Genomic DNA, 27,971 nt, shown 5'->3' with positions numbered 1-27,971 from the left:
CAGAGGTTGGAGCCAACTTCTAAGTCTCCAGTTGTCAATGATCAGCCATTGACAGAGATTGGAGTATTTTATTGCAACATTTTACTTGCAAGTGCTCATCATTTCTCCTTTGATTCACGCTCAAAGGACTTGTCAATTCGTTGGTGTGGATCAACTCTAAGATCAGACCATTTGTTTATAGATGGGTTAGCACCATCTTTTGTAGATGGGATCAACAACTGCAAGTTAGATCACTTGCAGCATCGACACATCCAGGACAACTCAGCAGAGGATAGAGATGGTGGTTGTGTCACAAGAACCTATGGTTGTTACCATCTCCCCACTGTAGCTGGATGTGAGTGTCAATTATATTGGGACTTAGGTGTTGACAAAGTTGGCATTTTAAATGCATTGAGTTTCCAATGAGTTGTCTACTCCAGCGCCTACGATTAGTTTCCAAATGATTATGTTATTGATGTCATTTATTTGAGTGTTGATGCTACAAGAGTCGGTTGTGCACAACACAAAAACAATCCCGAATCAGTAAAAATGAAGACAATAAGAGAAACTATCAAGATTGAAAACATATCAAGATAAAATAAATTGACAACCATATCTTGATTAAGAAAATGCAAAATGTTTAGCACAAAGGTGTTTATGCTATGATCTCTAATAGGCACCAAGAGCTTTGAATAATGCAAGAACCGGCCTTTAAAGACCAAACAAAACATTTATGAATTTGAATGGGCTCGATATTTTCCTTAATTGGTCTTTTCATGCTTGACGATTTTTGGCAACTCGATGTTTTCATTATTTGCACTACTACATGTTGTAAGGATTAAAAATTTCAATTACATGAAATGTAACATGAAATGATAGGAATAATATCCGATTACTAAAGTGATTCAGACTTTTTTGGTCACTCTGCATATCACATTACATGAAAAGTAATATCAGACATAGGCCCAAAGGGTCTTTCTTATGTACATGTTGGGTTTTTTGACTCAGTTTACATGTGTGTTTGCATGCCAAGCAATATCCAATGATGTCCAAAAGATCCACTCACCTATGTATTTTGAAATTTCAGAATGATTTGTACATTATTTTGCATGCAAAAAGACATGCAATAGAGTTCTAAAACTCTAAATGTATAACATAAAAACAAGAATAAAAAACTTAAATAAACTTTAAAAAACTTATGACATGAAATTGAAAATCTATCTTTTGACAACAAAAAGACTTTAAAATGAAAGCGCTTAAAAAAATGTTGATTGAAACGAATGACCTTCATTTTCAAAAAAGTGCTTAGAGCACATGAAACCATGCTTTTATCAAAATTTTGTAGAGTTAGTCTTTAATTTCACCAAAATGAAATTAACAACAATGTAAACCCCTTGATGAACATCATACATCTATTAGAAATCTCTAGAACCGTAATGCCAATGCGTTGAAATTTATTAATATAAGTTTCGAAGTGTTCAGTCTGCTGCAACAGTGTTACACTCCTATAGTATGACTCAACATTCTTATAGTCAAATCTAGTAATCACCATTCACTAAACTCCCTATAAGAATATATGGATCCATGGTTTTGGATAACAATAACATGATGCCACAAATCATAATTCATGCCATCTAGATGTGATACTGCAAAATAAATAGCCTTGTCCTTAAGCATCAGCTGAAGTGAAAGGTAGATGTGCTTATGCACCCAGGATTGTGCACCGATATTCCCACTATCATTGAAGAAAGATAAAGTGAGCTTTCTTAGCAGCTCGCATGAGGTCACCGTTATGTTGCAATCTAGGCCACCTATCACCACAGTTCTTCAAGTAGATACTATCTCTACATTCTGCATACTACAGATGTAGAGGAAAACTATATCTAACATGCTTTGAAAGGTGTGTCCACTCATCACTAGCCGCCATAACATCCTGAAGCTCCATGCCCTCAAATGGATCAACTAATGGTGGCTTCTCTCTGGTGAGAATTGAGGTTGCATGGGCTTATCTATTATTTGTGTATGAGCTTCATTGCATCTAGGAGAACCAGGTGTACTATCCATTGACGAAGGAGCCCTGCTACTCCCATGGTTGGCTGCAACTGAAACAAACCAATCATCCTATCATGTCCATCACACCTGTCATTGTAAGAGCCCTGCTGGCTCACACTAGCAATGCTGAACACAATCTATTTTTGTGTTTTGTTGTTTTGTGATTTTTTTGTTTTAATTTTGAATTTTTTTTTTTTTGAATTTTCAAATATAATCAAATACTGAAATAACAAGCAGATTCACTTCTAACCAAACGACTTCCAACTAAATTTTGCAATGATAAATTTCAGTTTATTGCCTCTCTAATAGTAATTGCAAACAGATTGAATTGAACATGTATAGGATTGCAGATGTTGTTGATTTGCAGCAGATGTAATGAGAAAGGTAAATGGTACAGCTCCCAGCTCTCAACCAAAATACAGCTCCTAGCATTAGGATTTCACCCTATGCCAAACGTCGCTCCTCTAATGTGATCGTGACTGGTGTAAAGAAGCCACGCACCAGGTAGATGCATGCCAATGGCATGTGAAGATAACAATGGAGTAAGTTGTCTCAGTTCACTTTCCCAAACACAGTAACCATAGTAGAGAAAGTTGATAAACATAGATGCCCAATTCAGTCCAGATTATGGTTTTAATTTGCTATACAACAGCAACAAATTGATGCTCATTCAAAAGGAATCGGTCCTCAAGAAAATTCACCAACTCAAACCTTCACCAAGAAATATATGAAAAACAATTAGCAAATAGAAATGGACCGATCCTCTTCATGGAGTCATATTTAAAACACAAAAACCAATGCAGCTTCTCCAATACACCTCTCACTTAAGAGGCTTCTCATTTACACTTTCAAATTATGACATGAAATAAGATAAAGTCTCTTATTATAAATGATCCATTAATAACTCATTAAATGAACTCCATTAATTTGCCCAATCCACTGCTGATGAAGACCAACCACCTGTGCTGCCATTGCACTGATAAAAATAGCAATTACCTCAAAATTGACTTACTAAAAATAGCAAGTCGGCCACAGAAACCCTCAAACCACATTGTTAGCTCACAAGGGTTGCAATGATAAACTGACCAATCCTGGCTACATGAACCTGCTAAAATGGGGACATTACAGTCATGTCTGCCATGCCTATTCCTAGACCAATCCAAATCCAATCTGCCAAAGGTTCCACTTATCTGCACTAATACCTACACAATCAGTGGCTGTGTATTAATTAGAGTTCTAAAAAACTCACAATCTGGATCATCCTACTGATTTTGTCTCTCCTCCTTATGGGGACTCCTATTACCATCATGCAAATCAACCAATAGCTACACCTTTTGGAGTACCTGTAGCAAATTCAATAGCTCTTGTACTTTCCTGTGAGTATAATATCTGTATGGTCCAATCCTTTGATATATAGAAATAATCACAATATCCTCAGACTTGCAAGATCGTGCTCTAACACCACTAAAAGATCCCCTTTGGTCCAGTGACTGCAAATTCTAATATTTTTAATGTTTCTTTGTATTTTCTAATTTTGAAATATTCTGATTTAATGTATTTTTGTGGTTTTTCTGATTTCTACGATTTTTTTTTGATATTTACAATATGAAAGTGATGTACAAAGAAAGTAATAACAAAAAAAGAAAGTACAGATTGAATGGTAAAACTAAAGCAATAATTTACTGATTTTTTACTGACTCAAAACTGCATGAACATACCCATACATGTCTGGTACAGATCTGAAAATTCTTGAGATGTCCTACCAGCATATAAAAGTCTAAATTCATGCACAAAGGCTGTTGGTTAAGTCTGATCTATAACAGTGAGTCTGGGAACTCCCAAAAAGTCTGGAAATGGCTTCTAAAACCTTACACCCAGCTAGCTATTTGCTGCAGTCAGGTCACAAGAGGTACAAAAGGCTTGGTGTGTTGTTGGATGATAAATATGTAGGTCCAAACAACCCAAATCTGCAATTAATTCCCTTGAATATAGTATAAAATAATTTTGAAACATGGATTCCTCCATCAATCTACTCAATGATGAATTCCTTAGAATGCCTCTCAGGCCATCTCTCAATCTCCTGAAAAATAGGAAGTCTCTTAAAAAGTAGGAGACTACCTCAAACAATCTAAAATGGCTTGTAAATGTCCCTGCTAAGCTCCACAACATTTGGTTAACATTTGGTTGGGGCCCCTTCCCCTTCTGTTGACCTAAAAAAACTAGAGTATAAGCCAACCTCTGTGGTAGTTTGAATTGCCTAATGGACATTACAAGCTCAAACTAGGTAGCCAAGAATGCTTCCAAAAGCATTATTGTGAAACTAATAACCAAGCTCAAAGTCAATAGTAGAAATTGTTAGAGTAAAAGGTTTTAACTTAGTTATTTTATTAAGTTACCTTCTATGTCTTCTGTAATGTCCCCTTTTTAGCATTCATAGCATGATGTTGTCGTTAGCTTATTTCCCCACAGTCTCGTAGGCTAACCAAGACATTAAAGGGACTTCGAGGCCATTTGGCCTAGATAGTTTCAGTTGCAGGTCTTTCTGAGGGGTTTTGAGGCAACTTTGGGCATACTTACTATTTATAGTAAGTCATCTTGGGCATGGGCGGACATCCAGTGGCAATGGTATGTCGATGGTAATTGTTTAAAATCGACAAGAAGACTTGTTTATCACTAATAAGATTTGTTATGCATTAATAAAGCTATTTTATAAAGTTAAATTTAAATATTTAACTTTATTAATGCATAGACTATAGTTTGTGGGAAATATTTAAATTAAAAGAGTCCCCTTTATTTTATAGCACATTGGAGACATAAGTTACATAAAGGGAGTTATGTTTTATCCCACATTGAGAAAACGAAGGATGGAGCCCTTGTGAGAACACTATAAAAGAAATGGAAGAGCTTCTTTTAAGTATGCTTGGAAATATCAAAGAAATTGGAAAATTTCCTGGAGATTGTCTCAATAGTTTGAAAGACGAAATCCCTTCAAACTGGAAATCTTGACGCCATTGAAAGATATGGTCTTGAGATTCAACATGGTAGCAGTCTGAAAAAACAGATACGAAAAAGCAGTCCGAAAAAGCAGGTTGAAAAAGCAATCCATAAAAGCAGTCTGAAAAAGCAAGCTGAAAAAGCAATCCGTAAAAGTAGTTCAAAAAGCAGATCCGAAAAAAGCAGTCGAAAAAGCAAATCGAAAAAGCAAAGCAGAAGAGGCAGCATTGAAGGAAATTATTACAGCCATCTACAACCAGGTTTCTTTGTTAGTATTGCTTTTTAGGGTGTTATAAGTTTCAGCTATAAGTGTGCATTATACCAGCGTTATCATTTTGTAATCCATGTAAATGCCAAAAGTCTTGGCCAGATTTCATGAGCATTGTATTAGAAATTTCATTGCAAATTTAGAAGATAATAGTTGCTGGTGTCATTTAAGCAATTCAATATCATTATTTATCAGCTAGTTAGTTTGCATACCAACTGTTTGTAAAAATGCCAGTTGGCTGTAGGTATTCATTTCTCATGCTTAGATCATATATATGCACTGAATATTGTCAAAATTAGTAGCACACTTATGTTAGGCCATTGTGTAGTCTATTTGGAGTCTTCTAGCACAAGATTCTCATTGATTCAAATTGAAAAAAGAGTCATTTAAAGCCAGCTGAAATACTATATCAGTCATACGTCCCTTGCATGTGAATTGTTTGATGAAATTCCTTGAGCTTTCATCAGCATTTTTGAGAGCAGATTTGAGGAGGGTCATTACATCTTCTTAAGATTTCACTTTATGCATTGTCACATTTAATAATTGTTTTAATTATTAAATGTTTTCCCTTTTAGGTTGCATGATCTCCTTTTATAAGGATTGATCCTTTGTATTCAGTAATCCAATTCCATTTTCTAAAAAAGAGATCTTTCATAATTTCAAAGCCATCTTCTTTCCTTTTGCACCATTCTTTCTTGTGACAAGTTATTTTGCATTCAGCTGATTCTTGGGCTCTACAAAGTTGATTTTGACAACTCATTCATGGTATTAGAGCTTTCACCTCCTACTATTTGTTCTTATTTTTTGAAGAATTTTGGAGTTTCAAGAGTTCAAAGGTGTCAGAGATTTTTTTATTACATTTGGAGGTGAGCCTTTCTCATTTTTTGAAGAATTTCGGAGTTTCAAGAGTTCAAAGGTGTCAGAGATTTTTATATTAGATCTAGAGGTCAGCCTTTTTTTGGAGCACCTTGGGCGCAAATGGACCTCACGGTTGGATTCGCGGTGCTTGAAAACCCTCATTTTCAAATTAAATCTGTCCAATTTGGATACAATTTCAATTTGAGGAAAAAACAATTTGGCCCAAGGTTGTATGGCCTTGGATACAAAAACCAAAACAACAATTTTTTGATTTTATTTATCAAAACAAATTGTGTGATTTTTGTTGAAAATGTGGGTGTAGATTTTTTTAAAAAGGGGACACTTTATTTGAAAAAGTGCATGCTCTTTCATTTAAGTGTTAGGTGCATTCAATTAAGGTACCTACGGGCCCTTTGACCGCACTAGCTACCCGTACCCCTGTCAACTCTTGGGCACACACCACACGTCCCTTTTAGACTCCATGCAAACCATTCTTTTAGATGTCGCCAGCGATTCTTCCTTTACTGGCCACCTTCCCCATGCACTATCCTTTTCACCGGCCAACATGCTCATGCCTTAAGAAGGCGCATGCAAAGCTCCGCACTCAAGTAGCACTTCCCGACACCCTTTTTGGAGGCTCCATCCTGAAGTGCGTGTTTCCAGTCTTCTCTGCCAATGTGACCCACCCACCTGACATCAGCAATGGTTTGTACCTTTCATCCTATGCTATGTGCACCTTTGTCTTTGGGCCCACCTTGGACAATGTTTAGACAACCTTTTTTGTCCATCGAGGATGAACTTTTTTCACTATATTTTTTTCTAGTGAGTACACAAACATTTTTGTAATTAATCATTTCCTAGACACCGGCTTTGCTTTCCAACACTGACCTGTTTTTCCTAGCGATTTTTTTCCCGATGCAGTGTTTTTTATTCCAACATATTGGGCATTTTTTTAGCATTTTTTCCAAGGTCTGTCTTTTTTTCTAGCGACGACCTTTTGATTGTCAAATTTGGACTTGTTATATGCTGACATCAGCATGCCTACTAGCCCTTTTGGCTCTATTTGGACCTACTTGTGGTTTTTTGGTCGTATTTTGCTCATACGGACTCCATTTTTCGTAAACGAGATATCACTAGAAAGCTAGTTCCAAGCTTGTAGCAATAGAGTAGGTATTTTTGAATTTTGATGCTTATTTGATTTTTTTTTTGCTATTAATGTTAGGGGTTCTATTTTGCACTCCAAGAGACATCTTGAGCATCCAATCTCCATTTTTGGAAAACTTTATATCGTTGAAAATCTTTTTCTGTGCTCGTTCCAGTGATGTCAGTTGTTTTTCCAAATTCTGATCCAGATATACTATACTCAATTTTTTGTATTTTTGTACTCTAGTGAATATCTTGGTTGTTTCAAGTCTGAGGATCGTTTTCATTATACATGAGATGATTTTTTTTGGACTGTACTTTTTATTGTACCAACCTTATGTCTCTTCTGATCTTTGTTGACATCTTTTGTAAGTATTTATGCAAATGCACTAAGATAAACTATCGTTTTCCTCTGTATTTTCAACTTCGGTTGTTTGCCTTGTTTTTCCTTCTGATTTGAGTAGTGTCATCTGTGAGAACTCGTATAGATTACTTTCTTCTTGATCTTTGCCTTTGTTTTCCATCTACCTTTGTCGAGTGAGTGTTCCTTCCACGACATTAGCCTCCTGATTTGTGCAAAGATAGATCACCTTACGGCACTATTATGTATTTTCTATGCATCTTGATCTTGGTTCCTTAACATACAGTTCTTGTTGGTCACTTTTTTAGTTTTCTATCACGTCACCCTTGCATACATTAAGGGGGCTTCTTCTCTTGGTCCTTATGCTTCCTTGGTTCGATGGAGTGAGCTATGTATCCAGTATTTGTTCCTATGTACTAGGCAAGTGTAATAGTTGGGTACCTATGCATTTTAGTGAAATAGATTGTTTACCGTATGGACACTTATTTTCGTTCCTATTTTTGGAGGCAGTCTTCCATGTTCGATTGATCATCTCTTTAGGCTTTGGTGTTTTATGCCATCTACATCTTTAATTTCAGTTGTTTTCCTTTGTTTGCCTCCTATTTCAAGTGGTGTCATTTGAGGGCACTTGTGTAAATTATTGTCTTCTCTACTTGGTCAAGTTCTATTTTAGTAGAGGTTCTTCAAATCAACAATTACCTTTTGACAGAGCTTTGCAGCTTCTTCATGCTTCAGTGGTGTCCTTCATGATCATTATTTCGTTCCTATTTTCTAGGACATTTTCTAGTTTGAGGCTTTTGCAGTCCTTCGCTGGTTTTTTCAGCATTCTTTCCATCTCTTCTTGGAGTAGAGTTTTTCCCATGTGGTTTTCTATATTTTCTCCTCTTTACAAAGATTTTGTTGTGATTGGGTACCTCATCAAGCCATGTTGTTGGGACCCAAGTTTGTTTTCTGCATTGTACTTTCCTTTTCTTTTTATGCATTGCTTGTAGCTGCATTGTCGCTCATCCTAAAGGGGAGTGTTAGAGTAAAAGGTTCTAACTTATTTGTTTTATTTAGTTACCTTTTATGTCTTCTTAAGATTTCACTTTATGCATTGTCACATTTTATAATTGTTTTAATTATTAAATGTTTTCTCTTTAGGGATTCTTTAGGTTTGCATGATCTCCTTTTATAAGGATTGATCCTTTGCATTTAGTAATCCAATTCCATTCTCCAAGAAATAGATCTTTCATATTTTCAAACCCATTTTCTTTCTTTTTGCTCCATTTTTCCTTATGATAGGTTATTTAGCATGCAGGTGATTCTTGGGCTCTACGAAGTTGGTTTTGATAACTTCCACAAAAAATGTCGAAGGAACTGAGTTGCAATGGTTTCAAGAACCAAAGAGTTGTTTAACCAATTAGCCTATCAGTACCTAAGGAATAGGCTAACAGTCACCATTTAATTAGGCTTGGAGAGGGCACATTACATCGCTATTTCAAAACAAACAAAGATGCTTATTCAAAAAAAAAATGAAACAAGTAGCAAGAAAAACCATAATGGTCTAAAAATGTGTAAATGCAAAAAGGAGTAAAGAGGGGTATGTAGCAGAAACCCTCAAGGAGGCTACACGTTAAGGACCTTGATCCAAAGAGGTCTAAGAATTTTAGATGAAGATCTACTAAGAATAAAATTATGGAAACCCTTGAGAAGACCATGATCAATGAATATTGATACCAAATAGTATGACACGAGTGGAGCAACATGAGAGTACATGAAAATTTATTGTAACCATCCATTGTTGAATTATTTTTAGTATGTTTTTATAATGTGAGATGTCTAAGAAAAGCTCCTAGAACTATGAAGCTTCAAAAATATGAAAGTGGGTATACACGGAAACATCTTGGAGATGAAAGAGAGATTATACAGGCTGCATGAAGATAATATAATTTATTTATTAACTTCAATATTTACCAGCCATATTAATGTTAATCAATGCCGCCATCATCAGCAAAGTTTCGAAGGTTATAAACTCAAATTCATTCAAGCAGGAATGTTTAAACATGGATTTAGAGCATGTATTTTGTTCTATATAGATACTATGCAAGTCCACCAAAGTTCCAACACACTATTCATTAGAACCTCTTATTCGTAGTTCTCTATGTTGATTTAGTTGCAATCAAATTGTTTATGAAAACAATAACAGTGTGATCTACAAATAAACAAATTAAGCATCACTGAGGACAACTAACCTCTTTCATTTCAAGCCACATGTCTTTAGCTGAGAAATCCACATTGTTTCCAGAAAGAGAAAAACAGGGGCATGAAGATACTTTAACATCACTTGTTTGCTGAGCTGCTATAGCAAATGTTACCGGAGGTACACCTTTTGCCGTCCTAAAAAAATGCAATACCAGAGGACCACAGCAAATAAGAAATGCTAATAGAAAGAATCTGAAAATGACCCAGGCGTAAAAGAAAAGTTCCCCTAGATTAGCTCAAAGTAGTATGTATTCTCTTCAAGAGGAGAGCGAGGAACTTGCTCGTGATGGAGAAGAACTCCTTGCACACCATCATCCGTCCTGATGTCACACACATTTGTAGCATTAACAATATAGTATAGTTCCACATGCTCCTGCTTTACAGAATGATGAAATTTTTATGGAAGCCCACATATATTTATAATAGGGAGAAGAACAGGAGCAAGCAGCAACTCACATCATTGAAGAATTGACATGACCACCAGAAAGCTCAGATTTTCCACCTATTGAGTTCTGAAACATAATGGGCAATGCTACAATGTCTCACTCTAAAATTTTAAACCAAAGCTCAAAAAACCTTGTTACGAGTTCTAACATAAAGATATATAAGACTGTTACATATATCTGAAGTTTCTTTAACAAATGCCCCAAAGCAACTCAGACAAGCACATTGCTTTTTAGTACTAAAGTCAAAAGAACTCACAGTCCAAGTGAATAGTAAGCTAACATTTGCAGCACTCTTCCCTGTATTTGTCAGCTGAACAGCCATGTGTAAACCATAAAAAAATCAAAAAAATTGAATCCGAATGGGTGGGTATTTTGATTCAATGAAACTGCTGCACTTTCATCTTGTGATAGGGATGGATAATTTCTTACCGTGTAAGAGAATACAGCTACAGGTAAACTACTTTCTTTATAATTGTGGGGAATAAAAGGAGAAATCTGTTGACATGAGATTTTCAGCTCTGGATCTGGCTCACCTGTTTTTAGCACATAAGAAAGTTTAGACATAGAAAATCTGAAAATAATTTCCCTACATTGAATCAATCACATGACACTCCAGAGGAAATTACCATCATATATAGTCCAGGCCCGTGGAAACAATGCATGGTAAGTAGAATGTTGTCCATCTAGGTTCCAATCCCAAGACCTTATTCCCAAATTATTATCTTGTCTGTAAAATAAATAAATAAAAACTTAGCATAACTTCAATCTGACACATAAACACACATCAGCTTCTTTTTATAGCAATAGAAATTTACACAACCATATTCTGCATATTAATTCTATACTTCCACTCCATACAAATAGGCAAAACAAAATTCTAAATGTATTTTCTTACTTGAGTTCCTCAGGGCATCCTGGATACAACACTGATGCATGTTTTTTCTCCCCTTCACGAGAAATAAAAACCTACATCAGAATAGCTTAAAATTAACAAATGAACAAAATATTTTCTCTAGAACCCAGCCCATTACAAAACCAACATATCCTACCAAGATTCATTAAGTCAAAAACATATTAGTCTCTTACTGTCACATCTTTAACCAAGGAGATTTCAATGGTCCTTTATGCCCTGTATTTAGTAGCAATTGACAATAGAAAGGATGCCATGAGATTAGTTAGAACCGGCTTATGCCCTGTATTAAATAGCACTTGACAATAGAAAGGATGCCATGAGATTAGATTAGAACCGGCAATTTATTATGCTCACACCAAGTACTTTTGAGGTTCATCATCATTAAACTTAAATTATCAACAACTAGTTGAGATTAATTATTTTTCTCTCCACTATTTTGCATCTCATGATTAATTTGCTGATCTAGTCACTCAAGCTTTTGGGTCTATTTCCTATCAAATTTTGAGATAAATTAGAAGTTATCTCTAATTCAGTGATTATGGGGTGGTATGAGTTAAAATATAATGTTAAAGACTATATTTGCATACATAGGCATTTATTATATATGTTAATAGTTTAATAACATCACATTGGTTATCAAAACTCACAAAATCTAAGATCTAACCAGCAATGTAACTTCCTCGTACAATAACAAATACAGGCATACACACATTTAGGTGTGTGCCATCCAAATTTCTCAAACTCCACCCGTTCATTCTTCTAACAAATTTAAAATGATAATCTTGGATAGATAGATAGATAGATATGGATACGTATATACTATATATGCATATATTGTAACATCCCACCCCTGATCTGAAGTTTTAACTTTCTGACTGGGGGATATTTTCTGACTTCCGCTAATTGCTCTTTGTTTTTTATTATCTTTTCAGAAAAGAAATACAATGCTAGGAATAAATTGTGACTTACAATTTAACTATTTGATCTTAAAACAACAAATTTCACAGTACAATGTTGCCTGCCAGGATCAAATTAATTAAATATGAGCATACCCAAATTGTCCAGAAATAGATAATATGATTTGCTCATAATATTTATTGAAAGCTACAGACAATAATCACAATTCTGGAAAGAGTGCCTTAGAGAGCCACACACTTCTTGAAACCTCAAATTGCTATGAGTGAAAGTTGCAATAATGTTCCTTTTGAAATGTGGGTAAAATCTTCACAAATTTGCCCTTTAGAATGTTTTCGACCTGCAAATCAGTAATCCCTGAATATATCCTTGAATCCTCTGACAAAATCTGGGAAACTAAGACCAATAGAGCCTCCTGAAATCAATGCTCTTAGATGATGTTCCACATCTGCAAGCATTCAAACCCTTGGGAGTTTTTGTTCCCAGAAGCCCGAAATTCTCCAATCACAGCAAACCCTTGCTCACAATTTTCCCAATTCTTCAAAAAGCAATCTCAATAATGAATGAGGAATTGATTGCTTTTTAATTTTTTATATCTTTCTAAAAGGGCGTGATTTTCTACTTGCATTTTTAATCATTAAAAAAGCATTAAATATTTCCTTTTTGATATAGCCTGATAACTCCCATTACTATCATTTTGATATAATAGAAAGGGTGCTGGCCCAGCCCAGCCATTAACTTACCATGAAAAACTTAATATCTCGCATGATGGGAAACCAAGTTGGCTAAATACATTAACTTTATTAAATTATTAAATGCTAATGCATTTAATAACACTTTTAATAACCTCTTAATTTCTTTTAATGTTACTAAAGCACTGAATTTTAACAATAACTAAATTATTCCTCCAATCATTAGTATTAGCCAAAATAATATTCTAATAGTTCTGCTAACTCGCAAACAATCAACAAGGTGTGCCACATCATTCTAATGCCTTATATAAATAGTAACGTTGGACCTCATCGTGCCAATGACTTACTAAAATAATAAGTGTTTGTCAAACCCTTGGAAAAATCCCTAGAAGGGAATTCATGAACCAGCTAGAGAATTGAAGTTGAGTCTCAAGCCAATTCCACCAAACAGAATTTACCATAAATAGTAATAGGGCCAACTATTCAAATTCTAAAACTGAAGATGTTGCATGTTGAAGCTGAAGGAGATTGAAGTCATGGCCAGCTGTCAAAAAGGTAGTTACTATAAATAGTACGTTAATAAATATTCTAAGTCCTCCAACTAACTAGTCGATGTTAAAACCACTACTTACTAAAAATAGTAAGTTCTGAACAAGTTGTATGAAATCACCCAAAAAAGTGGCATTCATCTATATTAACCCATTTGAACACAATTGCAACATTAAAATATGCCCTTGAGTCCTTGACCATGTTGGCGCCAACCTGAAGACCAGCACTAGTTGTTCAATGGGGACATTACATATACATGTATTTATGTATAGCAATACAAACACAAAGTAACATTAGAGCATGGATTCAATGAATTGTGATTATTTGAAACCCATAAAATATTTTGGTTGGTTGAGTCCTTGAACCATAGACATTTGTTTACCATACAGGTAAAGTAAATGAATGCATACAGAAAGTAACAGCAGAACAGTAGCATAATATTCGCAATAGTAAGTGAATGATGATTTACAATGATCCCAAACGGGATATAAATACTACTCCCGAACCTTCCCGAAGGAGTCTGTCGGCCACAATTATTCTATCCGTTACAAACTATTTACCGCCGGACCGTCGGCTACGGAATACCGAAACACCGCCGGACCGTCGGCTACGGAATACCGAAACACCGCCGGACCGTCGGCTACTGAATACCGAAACACCGCCGGACCGTCGGCTACGGAATACCGAAACACTGCCGGACCGTTGGCTACAAAAACACTGCCGGACCGTTGGCTACAGAAACACCGCCGGACCGTCGGCTACAAGAACACCGCCGGAACCATCCAGTCGGCTAACACCATCCCCCTCAAAAAGAAAAGTCGTCTCCTGACGACTGACAAAATATCTGAGACAAATTAACAAACAAAATACATTAACAAAGTGACTACAACAAGAGAAATCTGCTTCTATCACATCACTTCCACATTCATCCCGTTACATCTGTAGCCTCTGCTAACACAATACTGTCTCCTCAAGCTGACCTTGATAGCCACCTGTGCTGCTTTCTCTGTTTTCAATTCCTCGGTACCCTAAGCCAAGTGTCGCTGCACTGCCTCCAACCGGATGATCAGCTCCTCCCGAGCTCTCTACGCATCCACCTAGACAGCCTCACAGCCAACACCTTCTCCCACTACCTCTGGTACATAGAAAGTTCGTGCCTGCAGCAACTTCAACTTTCTCAACTAGTCAGACTCCCACGACTGATATCCGCCACGACTGGGGGTCCAGGGGGCAACGCCCCCAGCGGGGTCGAGGGGCAGCGCCCTCGTGGGGTCCTGGGGCAGCGCCCCGGGTGCGCTTCGCAGTACAGGGCGGGGTCGAGGGGCAACGCCCCTCGCCGCCAAGACCAAATTAGCACTTCGAAACCTACACAAAAATGCACGGAACGCACCATTTCTGTTATTATCTGCCAATTCTGCACTCTTTCTGGCAACCACGGATGTGTCCCCTTCCCTTTGGCATCATCCATCACTCATTCTGAACAACTTGATTTTGTCGTCGTTTTTTTTTTTTTTTTTTTTTTGTTTTTCTTTCTTTATAAGTACTGAACCTCTGACTCTGCATCACCTGCGGCCTTCCTGTTCTCCCTGCGGCCTTTCGTTTCTCCTACCCGCGGCCTTTTTTTCTTCCCGCGACCCATTCTTCTCCTACCCGCGGCCTTCTGCTGGTCAAATTCTTCACCAAATTCTTCAACAACATTGTCTTCAATACTATCAAACAAGCAACACATTCACAAAAAGGAGCATCAAGCAAAGATTGTCTTTGAATGTGGCATAGCATGATCTTCCACCTAGCAGGAGGTAAGTTGTTTTGTTGCCAATAAGGATTGTTTTATATTTTACTCTTGAGAGTATCCATATATGTTTGGACAATCTTCAACAATTTGATATGATGTGATCATGTCTGTTGATTAGTGTAATGTCCCCTTTTTGGGACATTAGAAAAGTTAAAGACATTATATATAATATTAAAATTGACTTGGAGAGCGTGAACTCAAAATATAAAAGTTCAATTTAATATTATAAAGTGGGCTAAAAAGGACGAGGAGGGATAAGACGAAAAGCCAAGAGGGGAGTCGAAGAGTCACAGTTGTGAGGATAAAAGGAGAAGAGACTATTTCATTTGGCATGCTTGATTTATGATTCACATTTCAGTTCTCTTTTGCAAGAGTTATTCGGAAAGCTTTAGCTTTCAGCTAGTGTAAGGACGTAGCCCCTCGTGTCGACAAACAGTGGACGCAAATCCATTGACCATGGAAACATCACTTCAGGTGTCTCGTATGCGCTTATAGGTTCTTCTCTTAGTGTTCCAATCTGACTATAAAACTGTGTTTAAGATTGGATTTTGAATGTTGGTTATTGAATTGTTGTTGTATAATGCAATAACATGTCTTGAGGAATTTTATGAGAGTTTACGGGTTTTTTACTATTAATTTGTAATGCATTTTCATATGGTTGAATCCTGAATGTTTTGTAATATCTATTGGTTTTTGTTGTTGTTTCATAATACATCTGTCTATGTTTAAGATTTGAATATATTTTGAGAAAGAAATCGGGTCAATATCTAGTTTGGGATATTTCTTTGGTATCAGAGCTGGTCTCCCTGCCAGCGTATGAATTTATAACAAATGCAATTTTGTATAAGGATTTATCAGAAACAGTTTAAGTTGAGAGATGGAGATTGTTGAGTGAATCTTTAAGGAGCTGAAGATTTATTAATTTTCTAAAGCTATTTGGCTTGAGCAATATCATATATCTCTTCTTGTTCGATTACAATCATCCTTAATATCAAGAAAACTATTGATGGCGTGTTCTTATATATCTGCTACAAGGAGCTTGATATATCATAGAAACTGAAGTTATCTTCTACAGTGAAGGAGATGCATGTGTCGTGAACGGTCTAAATAGGTTCAGCAGGGTGAGGAGTGTTTATGCAAGTAGAAGTCTATTTGTGAATGCAGTTGTGCAAAATCGTAGTTTTGGGAGATAGTGGTATTGTGATTTTCGCTATCATCACAAAGGTAATAAAACCCAACTGCCAATAGTGGCATGAAATGGAGCATTGTTCAGTAGCAAGTACAAGAAAGAGGAAGTGAAACATGTACAAGGCCTACTGGAAGCTCGGGCCACTTACAGCAATAGCAAACGTTAGCAATTCAATCGGCCACGCATCATAGTTGGGCAGTGGTTATAGGAATCGACAGGGTTAAAAGTCATTGGATGGGACACGATAGCTATCAAAGACATGACTGCATTCTCCCCCAAACCACCTTTGCGATGGCTTCATCATAATCACCACCTACAGACCCATCAATCGGAGACGTGGGTACAGTAGCAAGTATAATCACCATTGCCGCTGGTAGCACCAAGCCAGCATATGCATACACAACAGCAAGTCCTGAGGATCATGTGAGGGATGTAACTACAGAATTAGGTCTGATAGCGTGTACAGTATAAATGCCAAGAAGTTAGGGACGTGAGTGACTTCATCGGACAACACCAACCAATGCACACTCACTGCAGGCAGCAACATATCCAGAGCTGTGTATGCCACAACGATTTTTGGAAGTCTGCATGGTCGAGTCTCAGTTCCAATACTCAGCATATCGGGTTGAAGGTGGTGAAGGACCCAATGGCAAGATTCAACAATTTCTGTGGAAGTATGAACTGGCATATCCCTCACAGAATGCTAGTATTATCTGATTTGGAATATTACCGTCTTCCCTTCACTACAGAATTATTGGAGAAGACGGAATCAAACACAAGTAGAGTTAAATTGGGAAGTCATCATTCTTCACATAATAGATGCCTTAGCAACCGCTATCTATCAGAAGCACCTTTGCATGGACATTACAAAAACAAAATCAAGGGAAGTCTTAACGCACAAGAGACATCGTGCTAGACACCTGACAGCACATAATTTGGCTTTTTGATTTTATCTGCCCAGGTGTTGGGATTTTTTTGCCAAGTGTCATTACAAGGAGTCATTACTGCATGACGAGGCATCTCAAACAAATTGTGGGAATGGAAATCTTAAGAGCAACATGAAGTGTGGCGTGTTGGTAGAGATCGATTGGTTCGCACTATTCACAGATGTACATATTTGAGAAACTAATAGGGTCGAGTGTTGAAGCCCAAGCTCCTATTCTTCCCAAAGAAGAAACACTGAAGTCTCTTCCATCCGAGTGGCCAGTAAACCCAATTCAAGAGATTCAAAAGATGGAAAATTGTGGAGCTGCTAAATTGCTAGTTGTGCTGGATGATGACCCAACTAGAACACAAACTATGCATGGAGTCACTATATTAACAAAATGGAGCATCGAGTCACTTGTTCGACAATTCAAAAACAAAAGGGACCCTCGTGCTTTTTTCATTTTTGACCAATTCTCGAGCTTTGAGTAGTAATAAGGCAATTTTGTTCACCAGAGCAATCTGTAAAAACTTAGAGAGTGCAGCTACTTCAGAGAATACCAGATACATTATTGTCCTAAGGGGAGATTCAACACTATGTCGGCTTTTTCTAGGAGGCAGATGCTGCCGCATCCATAATAGGAGAGGCAGATGAGTGGATTAATTGTCCCTTTTTTCTTCAAGGTGGTCGATACACAATTGCCAATGTACATTATGTCGCAAATGATAACAGAGTAATTCCTGCAAGTACTGAATTTGCTAAAGAGGCTAATTTTGGTTATAAAGCCTCAAGCCTTGTCAGTGGGTTGAAGAGAAAACTACAAGATGTATACTTGCCAACAGTGTTGCTTCAATTTCCATCGAAATTGTTCATAAAGGGGGGGTCCAGATGCTGTTTGTGAACAACTCTGCCATTTATCAAAGGGATCAGTAAGTATAGTCAACGCAACTAGTAAAAGGGATATGTCTGTATTTACAGCTGGCATGGTCAAGGCAGAAATATAAGGAAAACAATTTTTTATGCCACACAACTGCAAGTTTTGTATTTGCTTGTATCGGAATAAAAACAAAAGAGACAATCACTCCAAGCTTGGAATATTTGGCAAACAAAATGATGGCCTTTTAGTAGTTGGTTCATATGCCCCAAAGACTACAAAACAAGTTGAGGAGCTAAAAGCACAATGTGGACATTTTCTAAGAAGGATTGAAGTAAGTGTTGATGTTGTCACTTTGAAATCTGTTGAAGAGAAGGAAAGGACTTTGCAGCAAGTAAAAGCATTGAGAGGGAAGCACTCTTGAATTTGTTGGTGGAAGTCGGGTTCTGACTGGAAGCATGATTCGTGGATTGAGCTATGCATGCAACAAATTGAGCATATGATAGTGGGTCTCATTAAGTTGGGATTGTAAGTCACCTATTCAAGTCGGCTGACTAGTTCATTTTCTTTCAGTCATATATCGTTCAAACAGCTTCAAATTTCAACTCTAAATTCCTGGGAATTAGCTACAGTAAATCAGTGAACTATTTAACTGATTCCTTAATAGGAAGAGAATATTGTCTTGGAATTTGCTTCAAAATGCCTGATTGTAATATCATCAAAGGAGTTATGGGAAAGACACGCGATCTAGAAAAAGGTGAGAAGAGATCTAGTTAAAGTACAACAAGTAGTCCAAAATTCATAATGTGATGTAAGAACAGAGGTACTTGATATGTATGATGAGTACAACAAATTTCCTCCACAGATTCAGAAAGAGTTACCCTTCAATAACTACATGGATCTCCATTTGAAGCTCCAAAACAAGACTGGTATGAAAAAAAGGTACTATGAATTAGCCCAGGATCTTCTTGCAAAGGATAGATGCAAAAAATCGCATGAGGATTCTTCAACAATCAAAATCCAAGTAATAAGTGGTTTGGAAAAAGAACAACCAACTACCAGCTATTTACAACCTTCACATGATCATGGGATAGAGGTTAATAACGGCGCAAGTTTCTACGTAGGTGATTTGGAGGTTAGCTTTGACAAGCAGGTTGATGAGGTCGATTGCACACGAGGTAATAGCAGGCTGGGGTTTTTGTATGATGAGCCTCTATATACAAATGATGACACGGATACACTTTGGTCTTTGCATACAAATCAAGAGAACAAGGGAAAGAAGGCCTATGATTTTGAGGGGTGTGATGAACCACATATCTCTTATGCCCATGACATGAATTCAAAGGAACAATCCAAGACGACATTGCAAGACAATGAACTACTTCAACATGACAACAATGAAATGCATACCTTAAAAAATGTAATGACCCTAGTTGTAGATGGCTGTAATAATTTTCTCCAATGCTGCCCTTTCTGCTTTGCTTTTTTCGATCTACTTTTTTCACTTGTTTTTTTCGGATCTGCTTTTTCGCTTTGCTTTTTCGAATTGCTTTTTCGGACTGCTTTTTCGGATCTGCTTTTTCGGACTGCTTTTTCGGATCTGCTTTTTCAGAGCTTCTTTTTCAGATTGCTTCCAAAAACTCAAACCCTCAGGTAGTCTGAGTATACAAATTAAGCTCAACTTGAAATGGCTGAATACCACTTCCAAAGTGCAACAATTTAGAAGGTCTTTCACTTCCTCAGTTACGCAATCTCTTGAGAGGTATTGTTCTCAAGGATTATGCTGAATATTTGCAGACTATAAAGCTCCACAAATGCTCATAGAAGATGTAGTTGAGTTACCAAATCCCGTACATCCAAATGGGAGCCCAAGCCCTCTATTTATCTACTCTCCTAAGAAGTTACTAAGAACTTCTAGAAACATCCCTTTCTAAGAAGTTACTAAGAACTTCTAGAAACATCCATTATAAAATCCCATTATAATGCGCTTTTTTTATAATAAATAACTTTGTAAAATAAAAGTGCAACTCAACTTAGAATTATAACATGTAGGCCCCATATAAGAAGTGATGATAAAATATAAATAAAATAATATCTCCAAGAGCATAATGAGCCATCCAATCACTAAATAAATGCCAAAATGACTCTCTCATCACAACCACCCATCTACGAGAGTCCGTGATAGATTGATTTGGCACGCAAAATGATGTCAACCAAAACGGGGACATTACAGTCCGCCCTCCCTGAAATTGCTTGTCCCCAAGCAATGGCCAAACAACAAACCAGTCAATCCTCCTGGATCCCAAATGAAGTAGTATGTGACATCCTTGTGGTCATTAAACCAACTGCAAATCAACATCATCAAGACCAACCACATGTCCTGTAACATAGCACCCAAAACTTGTGCAGCTGATGTAGAAGTCACAATGACACCAAAAGGCAACTCCATAGAAGATCTAAGAAATCCCTTCTTCCCTGTATCCACCCACATGTCCCCAAGCAATGGCCGAACAACAAACCAGTCAATCCTCTTGGATCTCAAATGAAGTAGTATGTGACATCCTTGTGGTCATTAAACCAACTGCAAATCAACATCATCAAGACCAACCACATGTCCTGTAACATAGCACCCAAAACTTGTGCGGGTGATGTAGAAGTCAGAATGACACCAAAAGGCAACTCCATAGAAGATCTAAGAAATCTCTTCTTCCCTGTATCCACCCACATAATATATATTGGACTGGAATCCTGGTCATCACCAACATGCATTGAAAAAGATGTAGCTACAGGCGAACCATATGCACTTGTGCTAATTGTATCAACAATAGGTGTAGCCGTATCAAAATATACGGACATAGGAACAACACTAACAGCTACAATAGAAAACTTAACCAAATCTGGAGTTGATGAAATCTCATAATCAACATGTGTGCCATCATTAGAACACACATCAACCATTGCATGCATACTACTAAACTCCTCATTGGATAGTTCAATTGACATAGAAATGGCTGCTGATATGACAGTATCCTCACATTCTCCTAGTCCCACTATTGCTGCATCGTCATCTGCTGACAAAGCTTCATATGTGGACTCCTGACTCTACACATATGACTCAATGCCAAATTGTGAATCAATTATACTAGAGCCTAAACCCACATTGACTGACTCTGCTGACACACCAACATCATTGCTGGGTGGCTCTATACGTGTCTTGATCCCACTTGAGGAATCAACTACCTCCTACATTGGAGCAACATACAAATCATCAATATTGATGTCCATCTGTCGAGCCATAAGCTGCAACATCATATCCATTCGCCTATTCTGCTCATGTTGCATCATATCCATTTGCCTATTTTGCTCCTCTAATGTATCCAGTAACCTAAACATTATATTTTCCTGATCTGGACTGATATACATTTTGTCAAACATTTTTCTCTCTATTTGGCTATTCCAAATTCTCAATAAGACCTCCACAGGATGGCAGGACTTATAGCTCTGATACCACTGTAATGACCCTGGTTGTAGATGGCTGTAATAATTTTCTCCAATGCTGCCCTTTCTGCTTTGCTTTTTCCGATCTACTTTTTTCACTTGCTTTTTTCGGATCTGCTTTTTCGCTTTGCTTTTTCGAATTGCTTTTTCGGATCTACTTTTTCGGACTGCTTTTTCGGACTACTTCCAAAAACTCAAACCCTCAGGTAGTCTGAGTATACAAATTAAGCTCAACTTGAAATAGCTGAATACCACTTTCAAAGTGCAACCCTTCAGAAGGTCTTTCACTTCCTCAGTTATGCAATCTCTTGAGAGGTATCGTTCTCAAGGATTATGCTGAATATTTGCAGACTATCAAGCTCCACAAATGCTCATAGAAGATGTAGTTGAGTTACCAAATCCCGTATATCCAAATGGGAGCCCAAGCCCTCTATTTATCTACTCTGCTAAGAAGTTACTAAGCACTTCTAGAAACATCCATTATAAAATCTCATTATAATGCACTGTTTTAATAATAATAACTTTGTAAAATAAAAGTGCAACTCAACTTAGAATTATAACATGTAGGCCCTGTATAAGAAGTGATGATAAAATATAAATAAAATAATATCTCCAAGAGCATAATGAGTCATCCAATCACTAAATAAACGCCAAAATGACTCTCTTATCACAACCACCCGTCTACGAGAGTGTGTGATAGACTGATCCGACACACAAAACGATGTTAGCCAAAATGGGGACATTACAAAAAACCAGCTGAAGGTTTGTGAAGACATGGTTGTGGTATCCTTGGTACGTTATGACAGCACTCACAAGATGGTTGAGGATCTCTACAGGAAGGCTCAAAGCGAATTGGAAGGAGATTGGCTTGTTGCTGATTTGCAAGTAATCAAAACAGCTCTTGAAACTATGAAATTAGATTATTTTTGTTTGCATTCCGCCAAGGATTATATTCTTAAGGTTACTGAAATATATGTTGATCAATTGAATAAAGAGAGGAATAAGATTATGGAGCTCAACAAGGAGCTTAAAAATTCTTGTGAGGAAATTCTTGTGAGGCATTGGATAATACTCTGTTTTCTCTTCAGAAAGCAGAAAATCAAATCAGGATCACGAATCATTTTCGGGAACATAAGGGAAAAGAGAGGCAAGAGTTTTTCCAAGAAGTAATTGAGGAACTTGATGGCATTCAAAAGATTTATGACTTGGACAGCTTTCCTAAAAGACCAAGTATTAAATTTTCATATTACATTCAGTTTATAAACAACCCCATGTTTGAAGTAGATGCTGATTGGATTTTTGATAGTCCTCTTTTTGAGATAAACGAGGGAACTTGTTTTTGATTGTCATGAAGAAGATGATTTTGATTTCAAAATATTGAATCCTAGGATAATTCATAGCAGTGAATCTTGATCTCAAAATGAGAGTGGTGAATTGACTACTGACGCTCATCATTGGATCAATCCAAATTTGGTTCTTGATTTCACACCATACAAAAGTTGGATGGATTTCCTACATCAGCCATTGAGTAGATCTTGGTGGAGTATTGATGAGAGTTGTGTTTCAATCATGACCAATGGCTTTTCAGTTTCATACTTCCTCATAGCACCTATGTATGTGGGGGTTCTCCAGATTTATGACGACGATATGGTTTTTGATGTACCCGTGGTGTTAGTTCAGCTTTTGAGCAGCTCGTTCCGTACATCATCTACTTAGGTCAGGTCGTTACCATCTGCTGGGTTATACATAGCCCTTTGATACATTTCTACCTCATCTTATCAGATGGTCATGACAACAAGGTTTGGGACCTAGGTGTTGACAATTTGTATCTATAGCTTATTAAGGATTTTGTTATAATTCTACTCAGTTGAGACTGCATGCGAGGATAATCAGAGTTGTATAGTCTACAAGTGCAGTGACATTTCATAGATTTATATGGGATCCAGGGATTCGGTTGATAGAGAGGTTGCAAAGTGACACCTTGCTTCGCAGTATGACGGGATTTGTTTTCAGATTGGGCTGCAAAGCTACTTGCAAATTCGTATGGGATCCTGGTACTAATTGCTCGAGGAAAAGCAATTTCAAGGAGGGGAGATTTGTAGTGTCGCATTTTTGGGACATTAGAAAAGATAAAGACGTATTATATATAATATTAAAATTGACTTGGAGAGTGTGGACTCAATATAAAAAGTCAATTTAATATTATAAAGTGCACTAAAAGGGACAAGGAGAGATAAGACAAAAAGCCAGGAGTGGAGTCGAAGAGTCACAGCTATGAGGATAAAAGGAGAAGAGACTCTTTCATTTGGCATGCTTGATTTATGATTCAGATTTTAGTTCTCTTACGAGAGTTATTCGGAAAGCTTCAGCTTTCAGCTAGTGTGAGGATGTAACCCCTCGTGCTGGCAAACAATGGACGCAAACCCATTGTTCATGGAGACGTCACTTAATGTGTCTCGTATGCACTTATAGGTTCTTCTCTTAGTGTTCCAATCTTACTGTAAAACTGTGTTTAAGATTGGATTTTGAATGTTGGTTATTGTATTGTTGTTGTATAATGCAATAACATGTCTTGAGGAATTTTATGAGAGTTTATGGGTTTTATACTATTGATTTGTAATGCATTTTCGTATGCTTGACTCCTAAATATTTTGGAATATCTACAGCATATTTCAATTAGAAACTAACATACTCAAGCAAAGTAGATTTACAAGAATTTAAAACAATCAACTTACCACCTTAGAATCTGATATTTTGTTGATTCATTAAGACATCCATAGTAGGATTATTCAAAAGTTCGGCGTGTAACTATAGCTACAGCCAAATAAGGCATGTATGCAAAGAAAGAATTCAAATGAATCCTAGTACTTTCCTATAAGTCATATCATCATTGGAGAAGTCATCATGAAACCTGAGTTCTTCAACCACAGTTTGTCATGATGATACCAGACTGATAAAGTTTCATCAAGAAATTTGAGAAAGAGAGGTTGGGCGAGAAAAGTGGAAATGATAGAGCAGATGGATTGCATTACCACTTTGGAAAGCATGGTCATACAATATTACATTTTGCTAGAGAAGACCTAAGGATCCTCCATAAGAAAAGAGGCAAATTATATTGTTGACAAAGGCACAGTAGACAAAGAAAGAGGGGAAGATAGGTATGCAATAAGATTACACACTCTGAAAATAGGAAAAGGTCTGTGGCAACTACATTTGTATAATTAGTTCAGCTTCATCAATTCTTCTATGTTCATGGCTTATTGATGAGTTCTCTAGTGGTCATTGATAGAGTAAATGTCTAAGCTTATGTGGTATTTTCATGTTACTTTCCCATCTTCTTTTTGAAAGAATAATGCATGCAAATTTTCAGGCTTTGTGTTTTGTAGCTAGCAAAATTCTATACAATGCTCAACTTAAGAGAACTATTGGAGAGCCCAACAAATCATTATGACCATAGTTGGCACACTTGCTGAGTTTTTCCCGAAAAAACTCGTAGGAACGGAAAACTCTTGCAATGACTATTAGAATTAGAAAACCGGTGCACTGTGACGGCAATATAGGGTAAAAAAATTTTTTTTTTTCTACGTTTGTTTCATTTGTGCACTCTAGAGGCTCGAGGTGTGGAGAGAAGAAGGTTTGGAGGCATTCTTAGCTGATTGCAAGTGATTCAAGGCGGATTTGAGTGGACTTGTAGAGGATTCTAACCAGTTTTAGAAGGTAAATCTCTTTCCAGCTATGTTCTTTTTATCATAGTTGGAAAACTTTTTATAGTTTTAAAAAATGTTTTATTGTTTTTGTTGTTGCTTGTAAATGAATTCAAATCATTTAAAACCATTTTAAGTCTATATTTGTTTAAATCATTTGAAGAATATGTAAGATTTTCTAAAAAAACCCTAGTTGTTCTAACTTTTTATTCATTTTTCTATAAATCTATGTGTAGGGCAGCTGTTAAGCATTAAAAAAGCAAGACAAATCCGTAGGAAGAGTGGCCATAAACACCATGCCCATCTGGATATGTAGGCACTCGGCCTAGAACTGCAAGAGATAAGGCATGGCAGTATGCCTATGAAGCTCCAAATGATGTTGGCAAGGTTATATGCATTCCATGTGAAAAACTTATTTCTAGAGGCATAAACCACTTCAAATATCACCTTGCAAGCATAAAGAAACATGATTCAAATCCTTGTCTCAAGGTAACTGAAGAAAAAAAAAGATTCATCAATGCCCTACTTGCAGTTGCTGAAGAAAAACGATTGAATAGGGAGAGGGCGAAAATTAGCTATGAAGGCAGCCATAGCTGAATCTCAAGGAGCTCCTTTTGATATCCAAGAAGAAGAAGAAGCACTTAAGAACATACCAAGGTCTCTTCGTGGCCCACGGATCTGCAAACAAAATGTCTCTTTTGCCGGTTCCACTTCTTCTACATGTCCTAGTTCTTCATCACCATCTGCATAAGGGATAGGGAGTTATTTTGTGCCTAGAAACACAACTGAATCACAACCATCATTAGAGGGCACTAGATGGTTCAAGGAGGTGCATGAGCAAACTGATATTGCAGCAGCTGACTTTTAGTTTTCCAACAATATCTCAATGTATGCAGCTGAGAGTCCCTATTGGTTGAAATTGGTGAATGCAATTTCAATATTGAGCAAAGGGTACAAGCCGCCTACTCGCAAGGATATGAGTGGAAGGTTAATGTTTTACTATTTAGTAATTGTAAATAATTGTGATTCACTTCAGTTCATTGTTATATTTTAAATCTTAATAGTTATTTCCTATTTTTTAGTAACACTTTATTACACCTAAACTTTGTAGGTTGCTTGACCATTCAGTTCGTAGGGCAAGGGTATTGATAGAAGACGAAAAGAAAGAGTGGAAGAAGTATGGCTACATCATTTTATCTGATGGGTGGACAAATGGAAGAAGTAGAACCATTATTAATTTCTTGGTTGCTTGCAAAGATGATATGGTGTTTTGGAAATCTGTTGACGCCTCCAACAAAGTGAAAAATGCACACACATTGGCTTTGATGTTGGAGAATGTTGTCATGGAGGTGGGAGTAGAGAATGTGGTGCAAATCATCACAGATAATGCAGCAGCATATGTGGCAGGAGGTATATTTGATTTTTTATGTTCAATATGAATCATGAATGTAATGCTATGGTATTATTCAATTTAGATTTGATATAAATATGGAAATTTTGTAACTAATTATTGATTTTTTACTAATCTTTTAGGTAGAATCCTCCAAGAGAGGCATCCCACACTTTTTTGGTCACCTTGTGCAGCACATGTCCATGACCTTTTTTTCGAGGACATGGGAAAACTTGATTGGGTGAGTCCAGTTATGGAAGATGCTAGGCGAGTCACCAAATATATCTATAATCGCCCATGAGTTCTCAGTTTGATGAGAAAGACCACTAAAGGCAAAGATTTGGTGAGACACGCTATGACAAGGTTTGCAACGGTGTTCTTGACATTGCAAAGTATTCTCGACCACATATTGGCTCTGAAACAAATGTTTGTGTGTGCTGATTGGGTTGCTTCATCTTACTCAAAGAAACCCGGAGGAGAGGCTATGACATGGATAGTCTTTGATGATAGTTTTTTTGCAAAGAATAAGGAGATTGTGGAGGTAACTTCAAGAATCAAAACATTATATTTTTAGTTGATTCAAGTTTCATTATTAATTCATAACTTACTATATTATTAACTAATTTGTATTTTTCAAATTTCAAATGTAGATGTCTATGCCCTAGTTAGAGTCTTGCACATATGTGATGGGCAACAATCCCCAATAGTAGGTCTTTATGAGGCCATGGATAAGGCCAAAGAGGCTGTTAGAAATTACTATCATGCGGACAGACTCAGATTTGACCCCATTTGGGAAATAATTGATAAAAGGTGAAACAATATGCTCCACCAACCCATTCATGCAGTAGGCTACTTCCTCAAGCCCAAATTTAGGTACTATGATTGTCCTTGAAGTTGAGATTTTACTAAGACTTTATTTTACTTTACCTTTCAAGGTTGTGTAGTAAGACTTGATATCATTTTCTATTTGTTTTAGGGCTGATGATTCCTACTCAAATCCTAACGGAGAGATCATGGTAGGTTTCTCTAAATGCATTGAGAGAATGATATCCAACGAAGCGGAGAGAGACCTTGAACAAGTCTATGTGGAATCGAGGGGTAATTTGTTCTCTTCTATGCTAGCAAAGAGAGCAAGATCTACTCAAGCACCAGGTAAAGCATCAAACTTTATAACTTTTGCAA

The 27,971-nt window shown here is 37.0% G+C and overlaps 1 protein-coding gene across 2 annotated transcripts in view; it reads right to left on the bottom strand.

The window, feature by feature from the left end:
* Positions 1–27,971, bottom strand: part of LOC149552555 (uncharacterized) — a 214,515-nt gene that overhangs the window by 142,928 nt on the left and 43,616 nt on the right. For both annotated transcript variants that reach the window (XM_089788144.1, XM_089788145.1), the window contains exons 7-13: positions 11,241–11,311; positions 10,972–11,072; positions 10,775–10,878; positions 10,602–10,655; positions 10,356–10,411; positions 10,181–10,219; positions 9,890–10,034 (exon numbers count right to left, since the gene is read on the bottom strand). In XM_089788144.1, coding sequence (XP_089644270.1) covers positions 9,890–10,034; positions 10,181–10,219; positions 10,356–10,411; positions 10,602–10,655; positions 10,775–10,878; positions 10,972–11,072; positions 11,241–11,311 — 570 coding nt within the window. The remainder of the gene's footprint in view (positions 1–9,889; positions 10,035–10,180; positions 10,220–10,355; positions 10,412–10,601; positions 10,656–10,774; positions 10,879–10,971; positions 11,073–11,240; positions 11,312–27,971) is intronic.

The sequence above is a fragment of the Cupressus sempervirens genome, chromosome 6, assembly GCF_028749045.1.
Source record: "Cupressus sempervirens isolate cs-2001-9-10 chromosome 6, ASM2874904v1, whole genome shotgun sequence".
NCBI lineage: Eukaryota > Viridiplantae > Streptophyta > Pinopsida > Cupressales > Cupressaceae > Cupressus > Cupressus sempervirens.
The sequence above is the reverse complement of the archived record's forward strand: the minus strand, read 5'-3'. Positions and strand labels throughout refer to the sequence as shown.